Here is a 20,155-nt window from a genome sequence, read left to right as displayed (position 1 = left end):
ATACCCCCCCGAAATCCAAACAACTCTTTCTCATGGTTATTTTGGCAATTTTGAGGTTTTGGGGCATTTTGGTCATTTTTAAAGATTTTAGAGTACTTTGGTTATTTACACTTTAGGGGCATTTTGGTAATTTTGATTATTGGGTAATTGGGTGAGTCGGGGTTTGCCCATAATAATTGGGTCGGGTTGGGTTTGGGTTAAGCAATTAGTTAAATGGGTTTTATATACCTAACTCAATTAAAATATTAAATTATATTTTAATATTGTTGGTCCTTGAGTCATTTTTTTAGCTATTACATTATATTTTACTAATTTTTAGTGAGGAATTATATTTTATTAATTTGAAGTATTAAATTAAAATATATTAAATTAGTTTGAAGCAATAAATTAAATGAAATTTTGTTAAATTGAATTATTAAAAAATATTTTTATTAATTAATATTGTAGGTTTAGTTTTTGTTGCCCAAGCCCAAAAGATATGGGTTGAAGGCCCAGCGAATCCAGGACAATAAATTTGTAGAGAGTAGGCGAAAGAGCTAGGCTGGTTATGAAGTACAGGGTGTACTAATATTTATAAAATACAATAGTCCTTAACAGGGTGTACCGGGCCCATTAAGTAGCTCTGGGCTTTTTCCCCCCACAAATATAATTTATTTTATTAATTTGTACTGTTAAATTATATTTTATTAATTTGAAGTATTATATTTAATCTTATTAATCAAGAAAATATTAAATGATAGATTCAAAGGAATTCTAAGGAATCAATGGGCTGGAAAATCTCCGAATGTTCTTGATCTAGTAAAGTGAGTCCTGAGAAAACAAAGAAAATCAGCAGAGAAGACCGGTGGAAGCCGGCGTTTAATTCTCCGATGGTAAAGTTAGAAAATTGAAGGAGAGAAAAGCCCTCAATGCTTAACTTCTCTAAAATTCTCTACCAAAAAGAAAAGTCCCCTTACCTCTGCACTGAAAGGCCTTTATATAGCGTCAGAAAATAGTTACTTCTCTTAATCGTCGTAGAGTTTGGAGGATTCAGAGGGTAACTTCCTTAACTGCCACAAAGGTCACCTCTTCAGGAACTGCGTTGAGATTCGAGCGATACAACTTTTGGTTGGAAGGGTGCTTAGTCTAGCCCTTTGTGAATTCACCTCATCCGTCACTAATGAAGGACGAGGTCTAGCTCTTTATTAATTCACCTCGTCCGTCAATATTGAAGGACGAGGTTCACAGCCCGCTCGTCCTTCAATGGATGAGCGTGTAGAAGGAGAAAAATGGTGGTAATGGAGGGACGAATGTATTAAACACTCGCTCTCAGCTCTGAACATTGCTATGGACGACCAGAAGGACGAGTGTTTGAACTTGGGTGTTTTTCTTGCACCATCATTAAATATTACTATTTATATTAAATATAAATATTAAATACTAATATTTATAAAATATTTATGTATTAAAGATTAAATATTAATATTTATGAAATATTTATTTATAAAATATGTTCATAAACGTAATTGTACAAATTATATCAAGAGGTTTAAGGTATCCTAGTGGCAAGGACATGCACATTCCCACCATTCGGCCTAGGTTTGACCCATAGGTATCCTAAGGGCAATATCAAAATAGCTAGACACGGGTAACGGTAATACATATGTAAACTTTTACATTTACATTGCAATACTATATATATATATATATATATTATTTTCTCTTTATGTACCTTTATTTATCTATTTTTGAAATTATTTTGAGTGTGGTACCCTAAAAGGTCTAGATACTTATTTTTATTTGTAATTTATGGAATATTTAGTTCGGTCATATATACAAGAAATTTTATCACCAAATCTATTTGGGATGGAACTCATCTACAATATGAAATTAGGAGATTTATGTGATAAGAGCTATCTTTTTTATTCTATTTTATTGTGTTCCTATTTTTCTATTAACGTAATTCAATTATTACTGAAATTCTATGATTTTTTATTAAAAACATTTAGATAATGCAATTCATTTTAATTATTGATATTATATTCTTATTTGGTGTTCTTAATTGATTATGCTAATTATTTCCCTACTTATGACAACGTTAAAAAGGCTATGACAGGTAATTTATAGGTAAAATTTACATATACATTGCAATCTAGATACTTTATTTTTGTAATTTATGGAATTTGTTTTTGTTTATATATGCAAGAAATTTGTTAGCAAGTATAATGGAAAGATTTTTAAGTGCCATATATATATATATATATATATATTTCATCAAATTAAAATTTTGCTACAAAAAGCTTCTAAAAATTTAAAACTTGCCATAATTTTTTAAAATTACTATTTTATTTTTTATTAAATTAATTATAAAAAATATATTTTTTAATTTATATATAATTTTTTTATTAAGTTAGCATCCGGCATAATACTAAATATTATTATGTAGAAAATATTGAATAATTTAAAATTTAGAAATAAAAAATAAAATTTTATTAAAATTTATAGACCAAAATAATATTTCACTCCTATATTCGAAGATGGTAATTGGTGATGCTGATGGTGTTTATTATTTTAATTATTTGGCACCATGTCATTGGACTAGCTGTCATATTGCAGAGATTGCATATGACCTAGACCCAATTGCAGGTGATAGGCTTCCACTGACTTGGGTCGAACCTGAATCCGAACCCGGCCAATTGGCCAGGTCTTTAATCACTTTTTATTTTTTATTTTTGGTTTTTCCTGTATTAAGCCCCTCCCGCCTCTCGTCCTCTGTTTTCATTTGTTTCCCACCCTCCGTGCGCTGCACCTTCTCATTGTTGCCGCCGCCCAATCTCTCCTTCATTCGGCAAATCACCACCACCACCACCCACAGCCACCGCTCTACACATTACTGACCTCCTTTCATCCTTTGCTTCCGACGAACTCTATTAATTCAAACCATACAACTCTCTCTCTCTCTCTCTCTCTCTCTCTGCGCCACCTTTCACTTCAGGTAATACTTTTCTTCTATTCATATCACCTTGTTTTTAATAACCCCTTTAAGCTATGTAAATAAATAGAACTAGGAATTTATGATATAGGGGTTTTGTTAATTTAATTTTACTTCTTTGAATCTTTGTAGCAATGGGTAAGAGAGGAAAGGTCATAAACCCTAAGAGTTTTTCACGCGACCGTGGTGTTGCCTCCAATGACATGGACGATGAAATTGATGCCTGTAAGCAAAGCTCATTCTCTGTTTCTTTTCATTTTTTTTTTCCCAATTCTCCGTGTAATTATGAAACAAAGACTTGAACTTGGAGATGGAATTTGAGAATCTGTATTCATTGTTTTTTGTGCTGCCGCTCACAATTTGGATGTTGTGGAATCGATGATTCACTTATTTTTATTTTTGTATTGGTAGTATTCTTAGTTGAGAAAGAGAGGGAAAAAAGTTGATGGGTTTTGAATAATTTGTGCAGTTAGCATTTTATTTATATTTTTGGCTTAAACACACTGTGAAGCTTAGTTCACGAGCAATATTAGTCTCTGAAGTTCAAAGTGATTGCATTTAGTCCTTGACCAAACTAAAAATGATACACCATCACTTAGGAACTAAAATCAATTAACTTATGTCTTTTTAAGGACTAAAAGCGATCAATCTATGTTTTCAAGGACTAAAATTAATCACTTTTAACTCTTTAGGGATTAGAAGCCATTACTTTTAGTTTGTTGGGGACTAAAAGCGATCACTTTCGGTTTTTTGGGGACTAAATGTGATCTCTTTAAACTTCAAGGACTAAAATTGCTCATGGGTTAAAGTTTAGAGACAAACAATGTATTTTGGCCTATACTTTTTCAATGTGACTGAGAACATTTTATTACACTGAGCTTGATGCTCTTTTTTTTTAAGCTCTCTGATTTATTGTTTTTCTGTTGCTTACTGTTTCAATGTTATGGAGTCAGTGAGAAACTTATTTTGTATTTGTACTATTGTTTTAGTTTTTGGGAATAATTGATGGGTTTTCTAATGTTTATTTGTGTTTGCAGTTCATAAGCAGAGGGATATTATCCCGCTGGATGCGAATGGTGATATTGTGAACTCAGATGATGAGATACCTGTCTTTGATCTCAACGTTTTTTTCCCCTTTTATATCAAGTTGTAATAGTTGCTTTGAAATTTTAAAATAGATTCTTCCAGTTGAGAATAATGTAGGATTTACTTTAGTTTTTTTTCTTTTTCAATTTAATGTTGTTGCTTATATATAAAAAAAAAAACTTTAGTTGAATAAAAATCCTTGTCATGTGTGAATTAGGATTAAAGTTACATTTTGTTTAGTTTTGTGAAAGCATATAACTGTTTTAAACATTTAAAAGATCTTGGAAAAGAATGCTAAAAAGAAATGTGAACTTCAAGAGAGCCTTCTATACGTGAAAACTATACAAATCTCTTCTATATAATTTTTACCTATCAAAAAAAAAAAAAAAAACTTTATAGATCTCTTCTGCATAACTGAAACAAGCATGTTAAGGCAGAATTCTTTTTTGTAAGTTTGTTTGATTGAGCATAAGCATGTAGCAACAGTGTGATTTTTGTTTGTATCTTTGTTCTTTCCCACTTGGCAATCCTAATGTTGCTTACAGGGTATAATGATGACGAGGATGAAGATGATGAAACTGGAGATATTGCAAAAAGTAAGGAAATTGGTTTGCAATTTCTTGCTTGCATTTAATCATTTTGTTCTTTGAAAGTATATCTCAAGCTGTTGTGTTTTGTTTTGTTTTTTTTTTTTTTTGAATAAAAAACAACTGCATAACTACATCTACATAAATAAGATGCTCTAATTGAGAAATGTGAAGTTGAATTAGAGGAAATTCTTGCTTAACACCCCCCCAAAAAAAAAAAAAAAAAGAATCACCTACAATTTGTAAAAGATTTTTAGCTAAATAAAATACCATTATTCCGTACAAGAGCCTGTAGTATTAGTAGATGTATATAATAAATATTAAACAAAAGTTTGACTGCTTTCAAACTGCAAAACATCAAATTAGTAATAAAAGAAGAAGCATCGTAGTAAATCAATGCTATTGCAAACCAACCCAACCTCTATGTCATTGTGTTTCATGCATATTCTATAACTTTTTTTTTTTGGGACAAGTAAATTAGATTCATTAAGAAAAAGTAATCATACATCCTACACATGCATTTCTGCAATTTTAACCTGCACCAGGGTTACATATCTCTGAAGTGTAATTTAGGGTGTTTTCAAGTTGGCTAATTGGTATTAGGCTACTTTGGAATTATTATGGGGACTTATAAGTGACCTTAGGGATACTAGGTTTCATCTTGGATTCCCTTGGCTAAAATGAGAGAATGGACTCCGATGAGAATCTCTCTTTTTTTTGGGGGGGGGGGTGAGAGGGGGAGGGGGATGGGTTCTAAATCATTCTCTACATATTTTCTTACATAAAAAAATCTCAATTGTTATTCCCTTTGGTTCTTACTACAATTGGAGTAACTGTTTTGTATGATTAATTTGCATATTGTCTGTAGTGGCTAGGACACAGAAATATTTACGGGAAAAATTTGGTGGAGTGAAGATGCTATGCTTGAAGATGACGAAGAAGATGAGGAAGAACAAGAGTCTTTATGGGGTGGAAAAAAGAAAGAATATTATCATGGTGATAATGCTGATTAATGAGGTGATGATTTGAATATTATTTGCTATTTGTCCAATGCATGCTCCACCCCTTCTCACTTTTTCCCCTTTGTATTTAATATATATATATATATATATATATTTCAGCAACAATCACTTACTGCCTCTATGGAAACTATCTTTTTCACAAACTAATTTCTTAATGCAATCATGTGTATATAATTGAGGTTGTCTTTGTAGTTGCTCTAACCTTTTTGTTTCTAATGAAGGCACAATCAAGTGATGATGATGGACCTTTGAAGGAGGAGGAAGCGGTTAAGAAACTACAGATGCAAAAAGCAGAATCGTATACAATTGAAGACTTTGGCCTTGATGTAATTGAAGATTGTAGTGATCCGAGTGATAGGGAATTAACTCTAGAGGTGAGGGTTCAATATTCTCTCCTTGTTAATGAAAAAAGAAAGTAAAGAGATAAGTAAGTTAAACCTTTGGTCTTTATTTTCAAGCTTGGGTTATCCTCTTTTGTGTTGTTTTGATAAGTAAATTTTATTGATAGAAAACAAATACCCAAGTATACAAAGGGAGCAATACAATCAATCTAACGAATTACAATGATCAACAAAATCATATAATGAACATAAAGAAGGAGAACCCACAACTAACATCCACTCAAACAACATTTAAAGAAAAACAGCTTAATATCAGGCAAATATCTTTCACTGTCCTCAAAACACTGAGCATTCTGCTTCCGCCGAATTCACCACTTCAAGCAATGAGGAATGGCTCTCCAAATAACAGTATCCCATTGTCTACGAAAATGACCTTGTTAAGAGGCTATCAAATCCACAACTGACTTTGGCATCACCCAAGAAACTCCATGAACCTGAACCTGAATACCATACATGATACACCACAATTTAGAAGCTGTAGGACAATGAAGCAATAAGGGATCCACAGATTGTTCACTCCCTTTGCACGTATAACACCAATATGTTACTAGTGTACATGTCGTATCCATATTTTATTGTTTGTTACTTTTAAAGGGGTTTATGGACTATCAATTCTTTGGAATGACACATAGCCCTATATTGCTGCTTGTACAGGAAATGTCAGCCAAAAGAAAAGGCAGAAAAAAATATCCAGGGATAAAAGAAGCCTTTGATGACATGGGAGCAGCTTTTGAGGAGATTAAGAAAGATTTGAGTGCTCTATCAAAGGAGGAACAAATGGATGTTTTAACGATGTTAGCAAGTGACGTGGCAGAGATGACTTCAGTGGATGACGCAAGCTGATGACTCAACTAGGGCTGACGTGGCAGAATGATGTCAGCGATGATGTCAGCAGGTGCAATTTTGTTGCGTGAAAGCATGTGTCAATGCATGAAGGTGCATGAATGCTTGAGGCGGAGCGTGGGAGCGTGTGGAGATACAGCCGAGATTTGTAGTGGCGCGTGAAGGCGCGTGAATAGTTCGATGAGGACGATTCTTTTATAGAAGAGCAGATCAAAGAGATTCCTTTCTGATGGTGTGAGAAGTGGTCTAATCAGAGAAGCAGAAGTGGCGGTGGCAGCAAGGCAGTGGACTTTGGTGTATTGTAATCTCAACGAAGGCAGTGGTGATTCTGACAACAACAGCTGCAATAGATGACACCCAAGAAGATAAGATTGCTTAAAAGCGGCACACCAAAGAATTGGAGTAGTGGCTTTTATACCTTGTTAGAAATAGTGAATAAATAGTATTGTATTTCTCAAGTAATAAAGATATATATGAGTACCTTTATATAGGAGGTAGAGTATGTAGTACAAGTATGTGTGTTATACAAGTAAACAAGGTGGGCCTACGGCCCATAACCTATTACATGTAAACAACATCAAATTCCAATTTTATGCCTTCATTTCACTTTGAAAAAATTGATATTTTCTAGTTTGGAGGTACCAACTTACCTTTTTTTTTTTTTTTTTTAATAATTGGTTTATGTTTGTTATTGTGTTCTTTGTGTTTGTGATCTTGTGTTAATGTTTAAATTTGAGTTTGTGTTTTTTGTGTTTGGTTTTGGGTTTGTGCTTTTTGTTCTTGTGTTGATGTTTAAATCTGTGATTGTGTTCTTGTTCAAAATGAATTAGATTTGAATTGATGTATTTTATTATTTTTAATTTTTAATTTTGTTTTTTAATTTTGTTAAAATTGATTAATAAATTTTTTTTATATTTAGAAGCTGACATGACATTTTTTTTAAAATGCTAATTAATATTTTTTATTATTTTAATTGGCCACGTCAGCATCAGTTTTGTCACCTAAGCAATTTCCATTGGTGGGCTAATGGAAATGACCAAAATAGAACGCGTTAATTGATTTATGGTGATAAAATTAAAATGTAGGGACTAAAATGAAAAAAAAAAAGAAAAAAAGAAAAAGAAAAAAAAGAGACAAAATATAAGAGTGTAAAAGTGCATTTACGCCTTTATTTAATTATCAACTTTTTGGATCACCCATACATTGATTGTGTCAAATTTGTGCGTAGAATGGTCGTACCTTGAAGCCATGATGAGGAGAACGGGGTTTAACGAGAAGTGGATTTCGCTAATGATGATGCGTGTGTCCACAGTGTCTTATTCAATATTGATAAATGGGGAACAGAAAGGGAAGATCATCTTGTCGAGGGGATTGCGACAAGGAGATCCGATCTCGTCGTACCTTTTCCTTTTATGTACAGAGGGGCTGTCGGCTATGTTGAGAAAGGAAGAAAGGGAAGGGCACATTAAAGGGGTGGCTGTCTGCAGAAGGGCACCGAGAATCTCCCATTTGCTTTTTGCTGATGATAGCATTATATTTTGTAGGGTGTCGGTCTCAGAATGTGATAGAGTGATCGAGGTGTTGGAGGGTTATGAAAGGGACTCAGGTTAGAAAATTAATAAAGAGAAAACCTCCTTGTTTTTCAGCAAGAACACGAAGAGGGATGTACAGGATCAGATTAAGCAGAAGTTTGGGGTTGAAATTATCCAACGTCATGAAAAGTACCTGGGGTTACCCCCACTAGTTGGAAGGGGTAAAAAGAAAGCACTTAATAGAATAAAAGACCAAGTGGAGAGGAAGATTGTAGGGTGGAAAGGCAAACTCCTACCAAATGCAGGTAGGGAGATCCTTATCAAAGCCGTCGCACAAGCCACGCCCACCTACACAATGAGTGTGTTTAAATTCCCGAATTCGTTGTGTAAGGACCTAAATTCCATGATGGGGAAATTCTGGTGGGGTCAAAAGGATAAGGAAAGGAAATTAGCTTGGGTTTCTTGGGAGAAGCTATGTACACCAAAGTCTGAGGGGGGAATGGGCTTTAGGGACCTTAAGGCCTTTAATTTAGCTCTCCTCACAAAGCAAGGTTGGAGAATATTGAAAAACCCAAGATCTTTGGTTCATAGAGTCTACAAAGCGAAATACTTTGCGAATGTTCCTTTCTTGCAGGCTAAGTTGGGTTGGCAGAGTATTTTGGCAGCGAAGGAAATTATTGTGAGGGGCTCTCGGTGGAGCATTGGTAATGGGTAGAGGGTGCATATCTAGGCAGACAGGTGGGTTCCAAAACCTGACTCCTTCAATGTAATCAACCCACGTACTCCCCAGGCAGAGGCAGAACTGGTGGCGGAGCTCATCGATGCTGATAAGAAAGTTTGGGATGTGGCTAAGGTGAGGAGTACCTTTCTCCCCCAGGAAGCAGACGTGGTGCTGGGCATCCCAATCAGTAATAGATTGCCTGAAGACTCATTCATATGGGCTTGGATCACAAATGGAAAATTCATAGTCAAGAGCGCGTATAGAGTGGTGCAAAAGTGGCTAAAAGAAGGTAATATTCGAACTGAAACAGGCAGCAACTCTAATAATTTGAAGATGGAAGCAATCTAGAAAATGATTTGGAAGCTAAATTGTCCAAACAAAATCAAACACTTTATGTGGCAAGCTTGCAAGAACATCCTCCCAACCAAGAACCGCCTAAAAGCCGGGGGACTGGGATTGGAAGGTTGTTGTGCTGTGTGTGGCCTCAGTGAAACTACGGGGCATACCTTATGGGGCTGTGAATTTGCTAAGACAGTTTGGAGTGCTACAAAAATTAAATTGCCTTGGCTGCCTGATCCATTAAGGGATTTCATAGATCTGGTGTGGGTGGTTATGGAATCCCACTCCAACATTGACTGGGCCAAGTCTGTCACTGATTGTATTATATGGGTGGAGGACACCCCACCTATAATAGCTAATCAAGTGCATAATGATGCAATTTGTATGAACTCTATTTAGTTTTTAATGAAATCCTTTGTTGAGAATAAAAATAAAAAAAAAACTTCAAACAGACAAATCTCCTCCATTATTAATGAATGCAGAGATGCCCTTCAATCGTTCAGTAATTTCAAGCTTCGGCATTGCTACAGGGAGGCTAACAAGGCAGCGGACTCTCTTACTAGGATGGGTTGTTGCTAAGTGGATCCCCTTTTGTTTATTACTCCCTTCCCACTTATAGTGTTCTTTCTTTTTAATCTTTTGACATTTCTGATGCTTGTTTCCCCAGGTTAATCCTAGGCTCTATTTCTTAGTCTCCTTTATTGCTAATTCCTGTTAAGCAAAAGCAAAACAAAACAAAAACAGAGCTAATATCTTTAGAAAATTTAAGTCAAGTTTTTCAACAACATTTCGTTTGAGTCAAATTGATGTCAGAAGGCTAAAAGGTTCACACAAGTGGAAAACTTTGGCCTTGCTCATGTTGAGCTTCATAGCCATTAGAGCTTCCTTACCCTTCCTTCTTTGATCAATACAATGCATCGTCTCAAAAGCTATTAGCACATTGTCTGTTATCGATCTACCGGGCACAAATGCACTCTGAGATTCATGAACTACCTCCTTTAAGATTCTTTTCAGCCTGTTGGCAAGAACTTTAGAGATAATTTTATATAGCACGTTACATAAGCTAATAGGCCCGAACTCAGTAATTTTTGGGGTGACTTGACCTTCGATATAAGACATATATATGTTTCATTGAGCCCACATGGCAACACACTAGAATTTAAAACATCTAAGGCACATTGTACTACATTAGGACCTACTATATCCCAATATTTTTGGTAAAAAATGGGAGACATATCGTCTAGGCCCGGTGCTTTTGTAGGGTGCATTCGTTGTAAAGCTCTCCAAACCTCTTCTGCCTTGAACTCTGCCAGCAACTCCTTATCCATGTTTGGTGTGACCTGGTTAGAGATTTCATTTAAACTTACTTCAAAGTTGGAAGGATTATCAGACTTGAAAATATCTGCAGAGTACACCAGAATTGTCTTTTCAATATTCTCTGGGTCGTCTTTCCACTCCCCAAGCTTATTTTGTAGCCCCACAATTTTGTTTTTCCTTTTCCTTTGACTGGCAGTGGTGTGAAAAAACTTCATGTTTCGGTCTCCCTCCTTCAACCACAAGGCCCTAGACCTCTGCTTCCACATGATTTCCTCTCTGATTAGGATCTCATTGATTTCTTTCTTTGTGCTCTGAATTTCCTCAGCTTTATCAAGGGAACCATCAATGGATTCAAGATGTTGAAGTCGGTTTTGTTTTTCTCTCAGAGTTTTGTTTACATTCCTGAACACTTTCCAATTCCATTGCTGGAGATGCTCTTGGCAGCTTTTCAAGCAATCCTTTACCGAAAGGTTTAGGTCTCTCCTCAAAGGATCCCACGCCTCCTCAATCACCTCCCTACAACCTTCCTCCCTTGTCCACATGGCCTCAAAGAAAAATCTTTTTCTTACTGATTTACGTCATTGTCTTTGGTTGAGGAAAAACGTTAGCAGACAATGATCAGATATGGACATTGCAAAATGATGAACACCTGCCACAGGAAATCTTTCGATCCAACTCGGACTAGCTACTATTCTATCAAGTCTAAGCTTAGTTCAATGTTCCCCATACCTTCTGCTACACCAGGTGTATCTTTGCCCTGCGAAGCCCAGATCATTCAAACCACATATGCTTAGACATTCTCGAAACTCCCTCATCTGTCCTGCATCTCTTTTCAATCCCCCTAATTTTTCGTCGGAGTGGGTGATTTCATTAAAGTCACCGAAAACCACTCGCGGCAGCTGGCTTTGCCCTTTCAGAACCTCTAATAATTGCCACGAAGTAAAGCCTCTTGCTACATCGAGTTGTCTGTAAAATCCAGTAGCGCGCCACGGTGACAATGAAGAATTCTCGTGAATCTCCAAGTCGATGTGAGAGTTGGAGCAGCTTTTGAACCTCACATCAGTACCTTCCTTCCACAGCAACGCCAGACCACCACTTCGACCATCACTAGGAACCGTAATTCCTTGTGTGAACTCAATTTTGTTCTGAATGCCCTTGATTCTACTCACTCCGGCCTTCGTCTCCGATAGGAAGACTAGAAGAGGGTCTTTTGCTCTCACCTCCTCGGTGAGTGTCCGAACCGCCAAGGATGACCCCAATCCCCGGCAGTTCCAAGCTATCACACTCATTGGGCTCGGCAGTGCTGCTCCACAGCCACCGCCACACCTCCATCCGTCTTCTCACTATCTGAGTTTTGGTTGTGTTTCTTGCTTCGTTTCATGCGTTTTAGTTCATTGATATACGGGTCTAAATCCTAGAGTGGAATTGGACCTTTGCGCTTAACCTTAAGTGGGCTCATTCCTTCATGGGCTGTCTTTGTTTTAACTTCTCTAGCCTTCCTTTTCCAATACTTGCTTGTTAAGCCTAGGGGCTCTGAAGTCCAGCCCTTCTTTTCGTCAAAGCTCATTGCTAATGGGACCTGAACCAAGTCCGAAGTAGGTGGGCCTCCCTCCTTTGTTTTAAACTCCTGGTTTGGCTCCAAACTACCTCAGGTACTTCCTTTGAATCATGATAGGTAGCTTTCTCCCACTGCATGCGTCGATAGAGTCACCCTGAACTACAATCTGTTTCCTACTAATCACCCCCAAAGTAGCTTCCATCTCGCCCACCTTTCCCACCAGTGTTTGGTGCTTTCCATTCTCGGCTAACACCTCTGTCCTAGGTGTAGAAGGGTCTATTCCAACCACTTCCAGTGTAGGGTTGCAATCAGCTAGGTTTATCGCTGTATGCACGTGATTCCCACCTACCCTGGATTCCTCCCTTGACCTGTGTGCCCTTTTCCGCAACATTGTTGTTCTGGCCTCAGCTATCTGGGGTTGCCCATCTTATCTCCTTGCGTTTCTAGCTTGTTCAGCTCCTTTCCACCTCGTTGATCAGTTCACCCCTAAGCCACACCCCATATTGCAGGTGGTTCACTCCGTCGGGCTTGCTATTTTCCTACCCCTCAGTACACTCCTTTAAAGCATGATTAAGGAGGCCACATCTGTAGCAAAAATTAGGGAGCCTCTCATACTTAAAAATGACCCACTTAGACTCACCACCTTCAATGGTGATTTTCTTTCCACGTACTAGGCGCTTTGTTACGTCAATACGCACCCTCACCCGAAGACACTTACTCCATTGTACTCCGGATTCAGACACATCCACGTCTAACACCGACCCTAAACTTGAGCCAATAGTCCACCACGTTTCCTTTGTTCTACTCTTCAAGGGTAGATTATAAATTTGGACCCAAAATGGCGCCCATTTGAGCTCAATCTCCTTTAGGGTTAACTCACCTTCAAAATCTTGGATTAGGACTAGTTGTTTCTCAAAGCTCCAAGGGCACATATCCAACACTTTCTTTTTATCCTTCTCATCGCCAAACTCCACCAAGGATAGCTCTTCCTCTAACTCTGAGATGCGTACCCCTTTATTTGGTTTCCATAGCATTCTCAAATTTTTCCTCAACGCATCCACATTTATACTTCGCTGGGACAGGACCTTCATCACAGCACAAAATTTCCCCACTTCTCGTGCAACTTTTGTACTTCTGCTATCTAATTTGATGCCTATGTCTTCCTCCTCTGTGAAAGTTAGTTTTTTCCATAACTCTTCAAGTTCCTCAGCCATGACTTGCTGTCTCTTCGTCACTCTTGAGAATGAGAACCTGGTGTCAGTAGGAAGAAAGGAAAAGAAACAAAGACCCCACAACGACCTCACTCGGGGGAGGTCACACCACTTCTTGCAAGGACCCACAAGACTCTCCACTGCTTCTATGTGCCTAAGCACGAGAGCACTTGTTGAGTCAATTCTGTTTTGAACTTTATGAAGGCCCCAAATTAAATATTAATTTTTGTTTGAAGATTAATTAGTGAAAAGAGAGAGAAAACTTCTAGGGCATCAACTTCAGCAATGAGGTTAGCAATTCCCAAGTCCCAAGCCATAAGAATACCATCCATCCCTTTAGGCCCATAATTCCACATTTAGAGAAGAGGTCCTCCCAATAAATCTGAAAAATCCTTTCAGCCACTCTCCATTAGAGTTACGAATCAGCCCACCCCCACCAGCTAGACCGGAACTAAGAATAGAAGCATCGGAATAAACCTTGAACCAGTTGATGGGGGGTTTGACCCATTTAACAAAAATCTCAAATTTGGGCTTGGAGACAGCCTTAGGAGAGATGATGTAATGGAATCACACCGCTTTCATGATACATTCTATGTGGAGGTAGTGGTTTGGTTGTAAATTTTAGAAAGCGACTATGTTCTGGTTGATCCAAAGAGACCAAATTCGTAGAAGAAAAATTATTTTCCAGGGAATGTTGAGGTGGAGAGAGGCCTCTGAAGCCGGTCCATAATAAGCATAGAGAAGGGAGGAGTGAGGTTGGGAGGGATGCCGAGGTTGCTCCAAAAAGCTTTATAGAATCTGCAGTCCCTTAAGAGATGGATTATAGTCTCGAAACCATCATTGCAAGTGTGGCCATTTCTGTCAAGGTTAATACCCCTTGAACCCAGAACATCCCTAACAGAGATGCTGTTATAAATTTTATAAAAAATTAAATATGACTGTCATTGAAAAGTGAGACAAAAAAACTGCCTCTCTTTCTTACATTGTTTATCTTATAGCACAATAGAAAAGAAAACGATTCACAAATAATCCTCAATTTTCTTTTTGAACAATTTTTGTAGTATGTGGTGGACAGCAATTGGGACTATGGTGACACCAGCAATACAAGTTGGGAAGGACATAATTTGATGTTTGAGGAGCAAATATGGTCATGTAAGAAATCTCAGTGAAAACATTGTGAAGCTGGAACAAGAAGAAAGATATCTCTTTAGTAAAGAGACAGATGGTAATAACAATGTTGGACAGAAAAGACCAAATAATGGAGAGGACAAGTGAATGCACAACCTCGCTTGATGGGGTTCACGAAATGAAAGCATCCAGAGAAGATAGATAATTTGCCATCAATTAATGAGCATGTCAAAACACTACTAAAGTTGCTCAACGATGATAATTTGAAGAGAATTGGCACATGGGGACTACCAGGAGTGGGCAAGACAACAGTAATGGAAAACCTGAACAACAAAGTCCGTGAAACTCAACTGTTTTACAATGTCTTTTGGGTAACTCTTTCAAAAGGGGAGAGTGTGAGAAAGATGCAACTAATTCTTTTAGAGCAGTTAAAACTTGAGGTGAAAGGGATCCATGACATTGATCAAATAGCAGACATGATATCCGAAGCCTTGGTTAACAAGAGGTATCTGCTGCTTCTTGATGAGGTTTTCTTAGAGATTAATGTGAAAGAAGTTGGCATTCACGATGACCATGAACATGGAGCAGAAGTATTTGCATACAGAGATAGAGATTTTTGTCGTTTAATGGATGATCATATTAAGATTGAAAGATTATCCAATGATGATGCCAGATACTTGTTTCGAAAAATAGTAGGAGATATCATTGATCGACCAAGCTACAAGAAAATTGCAGACAGATTAATCAAGGAGTGCGGTGGGATGCCACAAGTGATCAAGTTGACAGCGGATGGCTTGAGAAATGATGATGACCCATCTGTGTGGCGGCAACTGTTATCTGACATGCAGTCACCAGGCACGGAACCAGTGCAAGAAATGCAAGAACTTTACAAGGCATTTAAACTTATTTATGACAAATTACCTGTGGATAAGAAGCCTTGCCTATTGTATTGGGCATTTTTCCCCCAGACTATGAAGTTTACCAGGAGTACCTAATTTAGTGCTGGAAAGCTGAACAATTTATTGTTGAAGCTAGAAAGCTTGGAAATGCTCGTGACAAAGGACATGCTATAATGAGGGAATTTGAAAAGAAATCTTTGTTGGAAAGGGGTAGTAAAGAAGGACACTTTAAGATGCCTCTGTTTCTCTGACGCATGGCCCTTAAGATTACATATCTAGAAGAGAAGGATTTAAAATTTTTGGTAGGTGATGGTGAAGAGATAGAAGAACAGCCATTAGAGGAAGAATGGGAAGACGTGCGAAGGGTCTCATTGATAGGTCAGAAATTATGTAATCTACCTAATAAACCTGCGTGTAGTAATATCTCAACATTACTACTACAAAAAAAACCCAAGCTTGACAAAAATTCCAGAATCATTCTTTGAATACATGTGTGGCCTCCGAGTTCTGGATTTGTATGATACAAGGATCATGTCACTGCCATCATCTATTTTCAGCTTGATAAATCTAAGGGTTCTATATCTAAACAATTGTGGTGAATTAATGGAGTTGCCTCCTCAGCTAGAGAAACTAAAGAGTCTTGAAATCCTTGATCTACGCTGCACAGGAATTCTCACCTTGCCTGAAGAGCTTGCGCAATTGACTGGTCTGAAGTGTCTGAGAGTTTCATTTAAACAGAATTTTGGTTGTCCCAATCACATCAATGGCAAACCAAAAGATCTGATTCCTTCTAATGTAATTGCGTGTCTTTCTTCATTACAAGAGTTGAGCATTGATGTGGACTTCAAAAACCAAAGTTGGAACCAGATTGTAGATAGGGTAGCTGAGGAAGTTGCTAGTTTGAAGGCATTGACAAGTCTTTGTTTCTACTTTCCTAAACTCAGCTGCTTTGAAACTTTCATTGAGAACAACAAATCGTAGAAAGGAAATAGCATGGGGTGGGAAGATAATGGCTTTAGATCATTCAGAATCCTAGTTGGCAATCACAAGGTAGACATTTTTCGTGGATTTGATTTTTTTGGATACACAGCTGAAAGGCATTTAAGATTTTCTGCTGGAGAAGAAGATATTCCATTGGCACTTTCAAAGGTACTCAATAAAGCTCTTAGTTTTGAACTCATTGGTCATCATTGTGCTAAGAACTTATCAGTATTTGGCACTAAATACTTGAAAGAGGTGGAAGCTTGTACAGTTGAAGAATGCAATGAAATAGAAAGCATCATTGATGGTACCATCAACTGGTGTCTTGTTCGAATTCTTGCAAAAGCTACACCTAATCAACGTCCCAAAACTGGTGAGTATTTGTAGAGGCTCAATTGACTCAACAAGCCTCACTAAACTCACGACCCTGACACTGAAAAGCTGTCCAAAGCTAAAATGCCTTTTCCCAGGAGATATGATTCAGTTACTCTGTCACTTGCAAGATTTGCAAGTTGAGGATTGTTTCGAGATTAAAAATATCATTGAAAAGGGAAGCATAGTTCAGTATGATTCCCTCCCCAGATTGAAGAACATGGAACTCCGCAACCTTCCAAAATTATTTAGTGTATGTGAGTATAATTCGTTTGAATGGCCCTCTTTGGAGATTACGAAGATCAAGACTTGTCTGGAGCTAAAGGATTTACCATTCAGTGTAGAAAATGCACCCAGATTGAGAGTGATTGAATGCACAACCAACTGGTGGAACAAACTAAATGACTGTGCCAAGGATCGTCTCAAAGACCTTCACAGCTTCTCTTGACGAAACCTTTCATAGAACTAGAGGCAGAGACTCAAATTGGAGACTCTCTCTCAGATCAAGAGGCTTCTGTTCTGCACTACTTTGCAATGGTAGTTTTTGCTTGGACCCTATTTTTCAGATAGTATCACCAAAAGCATGATTTTATCCTTGAGCTATCACAAAAGGCTTGTCATATATGATTTTTGTACATATATTATTATTGAACTTTTTTGTTACCTGATTTGCTTTGTAAGGAAGATTTTAACATAGAATATTCTTATTCCTTACGTTAGTTTTTTTTTTTTTTTTTTTTTTTTTTTTTTTTTTTTAATGAAAAATTATCATATCACCCATTAACTATATCAAATTTGGAGATTAAAACCCACAATCTAATGTAGGACACAATTTAATATTTAATTTTTGTATTTTTATGGTTTTTTTTTTTGTTATTTTAGGTTTAGGTGATTTATTTTCTTATTTTAGGTGTTTTTAATGTTGTTTACTCAAATTAGGGTTTTATATGCTTTCGTAGTCGCCTTAGGGTTTCTAGCCACTCTAAGTTTTCTTTTTACTATTTAAACTTATTGTAACCTCCAAAGGCAATTCAATTTTCAAATTAATAAAAATACAGACTTCGTCTTTTGTTTTCTTTGGTGGATTCTAGTTTTATCACCTTGTGGATTTAAGAAAACTCTCGTGAATTCAAGGTTTACTACCCAGAAACTAAACTATTAGTTTCTGTTCCATCAAGAGAGCATTGTGTGTGCTTTCTTTAGGCTTTCGCGACATCGCAACCACTTGTCAATGTATATTTAAAATAAATAGAGGTATTCAATTAAAAAAGTATTGAAGGTAAATCAAACCATTTTTCGCCAACCTAAACATGTACTTGGAATTATTAATTTTTTTTACTTGGATCGTTTCCACTGCACTTGGATTTTGGAGGCATTATATAAATATGTAGCTAAGTTTTTTGGTTTCAACCCTAATCTTTGTATTTGTATATGAGACAAAACTGTTTAACACGTCAGCTCTCTCATAAAAAATGCCATTTTGCCACACTAAAAACCTACTTTATCATTTTAACACGTCATTTTACAATATACCATTTATCAGATGTTCTATTTTTCTGTTCTAAACATTAAAATAATATATACATCACATTAAAATAATATATTTACTCAACACCTAACAATATACAAACACACAGCCCAGTGGCAGTCACCACCAACCAAGAACCACCGCTACAACCACCGCCACAAACTACAACAACAATCACCGGTACAACAACAAAACCCCACCATACACAAGGCGGCATGGCAGCTTCAGACCGAGATGGGTTTAGATCAAGGCGACATGGCAGCTTCAGACCAAGGTGGCAATGGTGGCTTCAGATTAGCGACAATGGCGTCTTCAAATCGGTGGCGATGGAGTCTTCAAACGAGAAGCGATGGCGGCAGCTTGATTGGTGAGGGCGGTGGCTTGATCGGTGATCAGCGGCTTGATCGATGAGGCCGCCGTACCGTTGATTTGAGGGTGAGGGAGAGTGATCTGAAGAAATCGTTCGATTCGGTGTATCAGATCATAAAACAGAGAGGAGAGATCGAAAAAAGGGGGAAAAAGGGGAAAAAAAACCGGTGAACCTGATTTTATAGGAAAGAGAAAGCAAAAGGGAGAAGAAAAGAGCATGGAGAGTGGAGATGGTGAAGCAGAAAAGGAGTGGCTGAACGTGAAGAAGAAGTTATATTTTAATCGGAGGAGAGAGAAAGACCAATAAAAAAGTAATAAACGGAAATGGCATTTTCATCTGTACGCTCTCAAAAATGAGAGCGTATTGTAGCATGTCTTATAATTTTAGCACATTTAGAACATCTGATGATGCTATGTTTTTAGTGTTTGGTGTGCTAAATGTGCCAAGTATTTAGCATTTGGCACATTTGGCACACCTGATGAGAATGCTCTTAGTGCATTTGATTTTTGGTTTTGTGAAAGTGTCTTTATATCACTATTGTAATCTTCCTAAATTTTTAGCAAAATTTTCCCTTCATCACTGCCCATGAACATAGGCCTGAGATCGAATTATGTAAATTGCATTATGTTATGTATAGTTGTCTCTTTGTTTTTTATTTTCTCATTTTTTTTTTTATTTTTTCATTTTGTAAAGATTTAGATTTATCTTCGCAGATTTTGGGATCAAAACTCAAAACATGTGTCAATGAGGGTATTATTGCAAATTAATTAAGAAATTTTTTTGAGTTAGGAGCTACTTGAAAGGTTGCAGGATGCTGTAGGCTGACTTGAGCGAACTCAAGTCTTGCTCAAGAAATTATTAAAATCACATAGAGACTTCGATCAACCATCACTCAAACTAGATTATGGATTTTGCAATCCTAATTCCATTTGGAGAATAAATTAATTGTTGGGTTTAGATCCCTGTCAAAACCAAGGGAGTCAATACCATACCGGAAGTCATTTCAGATTGACCGAAAAACGAAATATTTCGATACCGATTAATATCGGTGTACTGTTTTGGGATTACCGCTAATATATATATATATATATATAAATTGAAAATGATAAATTAATATGTCACTCGTCTAATCAATAACAACAGTAATAATATATATTTTAGAGAAACCAATAACGTAAATATATTTTAGTGTGCACCATTGTAGTTATATAATATAAAAAAAATATCCCTCTACGTGACTGTGGGTGGGTGAGTACTGGAGTGGCAAGTTAAAAACAAGTCCCATCAAT

General features: G+C 37.0%; 3 protein-coding genes and 2 long non-coding RNA genes across 5 annotated transcripts; 4 read left to right on the top strand and 1 right to left on the bottom strand.

The window, feature by feature from the left end:
• The first annotated feature begins 2,692 nt into the window (after positions 1-2,692).
• LOC112027011 (uncharacterized) lies at positions 2,693-5,650 on the top strand. Its single transcript, XR_010626273.1, has 4 exons — positions 2,693-2,974; positions 3,104-3,196; positions 4,009-4,653; positions 5,513-5,650. It is a non-coding gene; the product is annotated as an uncharacterized LOC112027011 (long non-coding RNA).
• A 104-nt stretch (positions 5,651-5,754) lies between these two features.
• LOC111985662 (uncharacterized) lies at positions 5,755-7,551 on the top strand. The gene is made up of 2 exons (XR_010626272.1): positions 5,755-6,040; positions 6,722-7,551. It is a non-coding gene; the product is annotated as an uncharacterized LOC111985662 (long non-coding RNA).
• A 5,365-nt stretch (positions 7,552-12,916) lies between these two features.
• On the bottom strand, positions 12,917-13,591 carry LOC112028950 (uncharacterized protein At4g02000). Its single transcript, XM_024061640.1, has one exon. It carries the CDS (start codon positions 13,589-13,591, stop codon positions 12,917-12,919), a length of 675 nt encoding a protein of 224 aa, XP_023917408.1.
• Positions 13,592-15,030: 1,439 nt separating this feature from the next.
• Positions 15,031-15,711, top strand: LOC112028951 (probable disease resistance protein At4g27220). Its single transcript, XM_024061641.1, has one exon. It carries the CDS (start codon positions 15,031-15,033, stop codon positions 15,709-15,711), a length of 681 nt encoding a protein of 226 aa, XP_023917409.1.
• A 393-nt stretch (positions 15,712-16,104) lies between these two features.
• Positions 16,105-16,596, top strand: LOC112028952 (disease resistance protein TAO1). Its single transcript, XM_024061642.1, has one exon. The coding sequence runs from the start codon at positions 16,105-16,107 to the stop codon at positions 16,594-16,596; it is 492 nt and encodes a 163-aa protein (XP_023917410.1).
• The last annotated feature ends 3,559 nt before the right edge of the window (positions 16,597-20,155 follow it).

Source organism: Quercus suber, unplaced genomic scaffold (genome assembly GCF_002906115.3).
Source record: "Quercus suber isolate HL8 unplaced genomic scaffold, Cork oak 2.0 scaffold_736, whole genome shotgun sequence".
In the NCBI taxonomy this organism is placed as follows: domain Eukaryota; kingdom Viridiplantae; phylum Streptophyta; class Magnoliopsida; order Fagales; family Fagaceae; genus Quercus; species Quercus suber.
This window is presented reverse-complemented; position numbering and strand designations above follow the sequence as displayed.

Bases quoted from the DNA above. Each gene is read 5' to 3' on its own strand.
- LOC112028951 (XM_024061641.1), top strand. From the start codon at position 15,031: ATGGAAAACCTGAACAACAAAGTCCGTGAAACTCAACTGTTTTACAAT.
- LOC112028950 (XM_024061640.1), bottom strand. From the start codon at position 13,591: ATGGCTGAGGAACTTGAAGAGTTATGGAAAAAACTAACTTTCACAGAG.
- LOC112028952 (XM_024061642.1), top strand. From the start codon at position 16,105: ATGTGTGGCCTCCGAGTTCTGGATTTGTATGATACAAGGATCATGTCA.